At 43.2% G+C, this 6,173-nt stretch overlaps 1 protein-coding gene across 1 annotated transcript in view; it reads right to left on the bottom strand.

The window, feature by feature from the left end:
* Nucleotides 1-5,165, bottom strand: part of LOC111956432 (ephrin type-A receptor 3-like) — a 150,729-nt gene extending 145,564 nt beyond the window's left edge. Inside the window, 1 exon segment of the mRNA XM_070436642.1 lies at nucleotides 4,813-5,165. Within this exon segment, the coding sequence (XP_070292743.1) occupies nucleotides 4,813-4,921 (109 nt within the window). The 5' untranslated portion in view covers nucleotides 4,922-5,165.
* Nucleotides 5,166-6,173: the final 1,008 nt, after the last annotated feature.

Below are 6,173 nucleotides of genomic sequence, written 5' to 3'. Positions count from 1 at the left end.
TACATAACACACAGCTCAACCTGTAGGAACTACATAACACCAAGCCAGCCTGTAGGATAGTACTAAAACACCACAAGCCAAAAGTTCTAGTTACGGCTAAGCGTGTATGTTTCTTTTCTAATCTTAATGATGTATCTACTTAACTTCCAACCACAGCCCTGCCCTTTGCTGTATCGGATAGTGTAATCGCTGTATCAACACTAGCAGACCTTTATCCTCTTTAGTCCTTGTCTTCCTTCCCTCTTATCTTTACTTGGATATTGCAGGTTTATATCCATTAACCGATAATCTCATCAACTAAACAATCATAATAAAACACACACCAACCCATTTCTTTCTTGCTCTCTTCTCCCTAACTGAGGCACAGTTTTCCCTATCCTAATTTAATACACACTATAAACACCCCCACAGCCCAGTATCTTCATTTCTTTCCTCTCTTTCGTCATGCTGGACTATAGCTTTTTCCCTCATCCATCGTCTTTTTTTTGCCTTTTTTATGCTTCTTTTCTTCTTCATGAACCCCACAACACAGCCCAGAGATCTTCTGATGGTAGGAAAGTAAAAAATAAACACCACAGCAGCACGGTGTTAAGTTGAAGGATAGTAGGAGAGTTAATCAAACCATCGAGGACCTCTTCTGTAAGGAAATCGAATCCCCTTATAGGATGTAAATATAAATCCACCAAGTCAGACTGTAGGGAAATACCTCTCTCTATAAACTGAATCCCTCTATCTCCCCATCCTCCCCGTTTAGCTGTCACCATCAACACATCGTTTCCTGACTGTGAATGGGACATTTCCAGGATCTTTTCCTACCTGTCTCCATCTATAGTACATTAAGCCACACCACTATCTAAGTAAGTTGAACTCCCAGGTTAAGTAGCGCAAGACCCTTCCAGACTAAAATTTAATAACACTAGCTTCAGGCGTATCTCTTCTTCTGTATTCTCTCTGTCCCCTCCTCTCTTCTTCCTGTCTCCTTCCCTCCTAGCCCCCCTGCCCTTCCTCCGCTGATTCTTCAGACAACTTACACCCGTTGCCCGCACCACCTTCCTCGCCTGCACACTCGCCTTTCTCTCGCTCCCTCGTGCTCCTTCTCTTCCTCTCTCTAACTCTCTTTTTCCTCTCTAAAATCTCTCTCTACTCTCCTCCATTACTACACCATCGCCTCCCTCCTCCTCTTCACTGCTCTTCCTTCATCTACTACGCTCTCTCTCTCTCTCTCTCTCTCTTCTCTTGTTCTCTTCTAGCACCTCTCTACTCCAATTACTGCCTCTTGAGCACTCTTCATTCCTCTACCTCCCTACTCCTCTCATTCTTCTCTCCTTCTCGCTCCTACCGTCTCTCCTCTACTCTCTCCTCTTCTATCTTTCTCCACCGTCGTCTTACAGTCTGGGCCCCCTCCTCTCCGCTGCCTCTGCCTTCTTTTATCTTCACGCGCGCGCGTCTTCTCCACGTCTCTCTATCTATCCTGCTCTCTCGCTCTCTCGCGCTCTCTTTCATATCGCCTCCTCTCTCCGCCTCTCTCTCTCCAACTCATTCTATATTAAAGCTATTGCAATGTGAAACAAGTTTGAAACATCCAAAAGCGAGTGGTAAATATAGACAATAATACATAAGTGAAATAAATCAATACAAAATGACAGTAAAACATTATTTCACCAGTTCCAAAAGAAGTAAAGATACCAATTTCAAATGTCGTCATGATTTATTGTTCTATTATTTAAGGAAAGTAATCGAATACCATCTTAGTGCATTGTACAGAAATGCATTCCGAACTTGAAATTGCGTCGTTCTGCACTTAACCCAACCCCCGACATTCAGACGGCGGCCTGCCATAATTTGAACACTCGCCCCATTCTTCGAGACGCCCAGGTGAACATGTACTGCTCTTGCTTCATGGGAACCAGGTTAAACAACGACAAGAATGACATAATATTTTATCCCTTGTTCAGCTACCGGAAACTTCAGATACCCTAAGAGTCGAACCTCTTTTCCCTAGGCATTATACTGCGCCCTATAATACAATAATGCTCCTTACTACAGCTTTATTTAATGCCATGTGGCATATAATAGGCTGTGAAGAGCTAGAACCAAAAGGTGGTTGATAATAATAAATAAAACATTAAATATTTTATGTCTCTCTCTCACTCTCATACGTATCTTAGGGACTTGCCCGGATACAGGTCGGGATTTCTCTGGACGAGTTTGCCCAGCACACACCAGTCGATGGCAACTTATACTTTCACCTCGTACAAGTTTTTAAACGTCGCCTTAACAGTGATGATATGCATAACAACACACACAAGCTTATACACTGTTGTTAGGCGAATCACTATTCAAGTAATTCACTCGCGTAATACATTTACATATAAAAGCCTCTAGCACGGGCTACAATAACACAAACCATATACAACTACACACACACACCAGAGCAATTGCTCAGCGAGCAATCACAGCACGAGAGCCAAGAATATAGAGAGAAAAACATAACAAGGAGTGAGTGAGAGAAAAAGGAACGATGAAGAGAGAGAGAGAGAGAGAAGAGAGAGAGAGAGAGAGGAGAGAGAGAAGAAGAAGAGAGAAGAGAGGACAGAGATTTGATTTGCTGCAAGGAAAGACAAAGCAGAGAAGTACTTTGGCTTGAAAACAGGCTTCATTGGATTATAGCCTACAGAAAGCAAGCACACACAAACAACAACCACACACACACACACTATCTGTATACTTGGAGTTGCAAATCAGACCACTAGTCGGAGGATGAAGAGGGAGAACAGCAGAGAACTGACATCAACAAGGATCAGTGTTGACTTCACCTATGGCCTTCTCCCTTTAGTCTTGGAATCATCAGATAATACAGGACAGAACAAGACACACACACCACACACACACAAGCAACATTTATCTAAATCAGGGGTGGCAATTCCAGTCCTCGAGGGCCTGATGGGTGTCACAAGTTTTACACCCAGCCCCAGCTAACATGCCTGACTCCAATAATCACCTAATCATGATCTTCAGTTTAGAATGCAATTTGAATTAATCAGCTGTGTTTTCTAGGGATGGAGAAAGGGGACACCAATCAGGCCTCGAGGACTGGAATTGACCACCCCTGATCTAAATCAGCAACGGGTTTCCTTCGCTCTCCCAGTAGGTTCATCATGCGTAGAAGTCATTTGATGAATTTTATAAGTCTAAGCTAAGACATGTTTCTTTCCTTTCTCAGCCCTTGTTCTGTTATTTGTCCGTTCCTCTGCCTTCCTATCCCCGAGTGGACTATACAGGATGAACTTACACAAGTTGCGCTGTGTAGCGTGTGTGTGTTGTGTAGTTGTGCTGGGTGTGTTGTGTGTGTGTGTGTGTGTGTGTGTGTGTGTGTGTGTGTGTGTGTGTGTGTGTGACATAAAATCAAAGACAGACTGATGTTCTCTTTCACTTCACTGCAACAACACTGTTCAACCAACAAGCTCTCACAGCAAAATTAGACTTTCATCCACATTATGGGTTAAGTTTAGGCACTCATTRCGAATGGTTACGTTAAGGGTTGAGGTTTGGGATAGGGTTATAACCTGAAATAAAAAAAACAGTGTGCACGACAGGGATCGAACACCGATTCTGTTCCAGAGTCATGGGATTACACACACAGGGTTAACATTTGGGATAGGGTTAAAACCAAAAATAAATGTGAAAGCGGCTGACACAAGAGCCAACACTGGCCATCAGGGTGGATAAGGACACGTGTGTGTATGTGTGAGTGTGTGTGTGTGTGTGTGTGCGCGCGCATGTGTGTGTGAGAGAGAGAGCAAGAGAGAGATAGAGAGAGAGAGGGGGGGGGGTTAACACTTTACGGAGAAACGGCTGATCCAGCCACAGACACGCCACTAAACCGGAGAAAGGAAGGCTCGGGAAGTGCTTCGAAACTCAGAACTTTCACAAACATTAATTCACTACGAATATTAGTTAGATTATGTCATAACACAGTTGTAAGAAAGTATCAAGCAACTAGACAGTCAATTCATAACTGATTAGTAATAACTGCACACATAACGCATCAACATCATTAAATGATCAAACCACAGAGTGATCAAATATGTCTCAAAGACAGTGCTTATAGAATTTCACCCATATGACAATCTCTTCAAACCCTGTGCTTGCGTATCTAGCTTTAATGTAGTTAGGAGGGGAGTAGTTACTCAGCAAATGGTACGCTRTAATTTTGAGCTGAGGAGGCATATCAATGTTAATACAATAACGAAGAGAGAGGCCCAGCAGCAATGTGTGACAAATCTACTGTAATTGCTAGCTTAGTCCTGATTTGAAACACTGCTGTAGCCTAGACCAGTAGCCCTTACTTGAAAATAATGTGCCATCATTATTAGGCCTAATATCACTATTATTATTATCAATCCCATACAAGTTGAATGTGTCTTAAAGGTCAAARGTGTATCCAACCATTGCCCAATACAAGAAAAGCTATAACTTGTGCTTCTGAAGTTAAATTATTTGTCCTGCGCATACCATGTTGCCTCCACATATATCTCCACAGCATTGCCTCGATGCTARACACATTTAATGTCGTGTTTCATGAAGAATCTACAGTTTCCCATGCTTCTACACCGCTTTCCGTGCCCTAGCTGGCCGTATGCATGATTCATAACAACCACACCGTCAGAGCGCTTAACGAAACGACTCTATACAGTTACGTTCACYGTGGACTAACGGGGGCTCCCGCCTTCCACCTACTGTACACCGCAACAACCCTCGCGGTTCAAATCACCGAGTCAAAACATAAACAATCGTTAACCACTCTCTTACCTTCATTCTCCGGGTAATTCCGTAAGCCTTTACATGGCGCAAACCCGTGAAAAAGAAAGGGGGAGAAAATAAAAAGGGATGGATAGATCCAAGGGAAGACTCGTGCCATTTTTCAGGCTGCGCCTTGCGCTCGCTGCATCCCTGTTTCGTGTAGAGTTGGTGAGCGAGCCCTCGTGAATGAGCGGAGTAGATGAAAGAAGGAAAAGAGAGAGAAAGCGAGAGAGAGAGAGAGAGAGAGAGAGAGAGATAGAAGGGAAAGAGAAGGAGGAGGAGACGAGAAGGAGGGTCCAGCGCGAACCACGCGCTGTCAACCACGGGCGAGCCCTTAGTGGTGTCGAAGTGCGAGAACCCGCGCAGTCTTGACACACACACACACTATTCAAAGGGCACACGCGTGAGATCTTCATCACTGAATTTCGAACGTTTGGAGAGCGCATATCGAAGGAAAGCTCCAATTTGCGTAAAGATGACCATGACTCCTGTTTCTGAATCCAACTGAAAATGTATGTCTGAAAGTTAATTATATGGGGCGATGGTTTTACCATGGAATATCTGGGATTTAGCCTTGGTGTCTTATGCTGTTGATTGGSCCATTAACGCGTCATAAAAAAGACCATTAGAGACTCGATGCATAGCCTAGGCTAGCGGTAGCGGTGCGTGGGTAAAATCACTGGAGAAGCCATATTACAACCTATGTGTCGTGATAATTCCGTTGTTTGCTCTATAAACTGTTAAATCATATGCGACCTTGATATATTGGCCTAAAGGCAGAGACAATTGTGACATTGTCGAATAATACATTCAACCACACCTTTGTTTTTTATCACAAAACCGATAGCGACCTCTATCCAGTGAAGTCCAGCWATGCATATTGCATGTACAGTAATAGACAGTTACATGACCTACAGCATGGTCAAGCAAGGTAATGTTTCCGACATTTTCGGACCACTAAACAACTATTGATTTAGAACCACAGAGAGATACCGCAAGTCACAAAGAAAACAGGCYCTGCCTCCAATATTCCAGCACCATTTCAACTTCAACATTTCAACATGATCAAATCACCTCTGCTTAGTCTAATACGGTGACAAATAAAATATACCAAAAACAGTTTAGTCCAATCAACATAAGCTAAATATCATGTGCCTGTCCATGGTTCGGATTTTTGTGTGTTTGTGTAGGTGTCTGTGCATGCACTTTGTGCAAGTAGAAAAAACATGTTGACTCACGCTACTTGTAGAGAAACACCAATTCCACCCTCCTCTTTCATGTTTCTGAAACGGTCTATCACTCTGTCAGTACACCTTTCATTTGTCTTTGTCCTAGGCTACCTGGCTAAAATACTTGCTTGCTAGCCTAAC

The sequence above is a fragment of the Salvelinus sp. IW2-2015 genome, linkage group LG32, assembly GCF_002910315.2.
Source record: "Salvelinus sp. IW2-2015 linkage group LG32, ASM291031v2, whole genome shotgun sequence".
NCBI lineage: Eukaryota > Metazoa > Chordata > Actinopteri > Salmoniformes > Salmonidae > Salvelinus > Salvelinus sp. IW2-2015.
The sequence above is the reverse complement of the archived record's forward strand: the minus strand, read 5'-3'. Positions and strand labels throughout refer to the sequence as shown.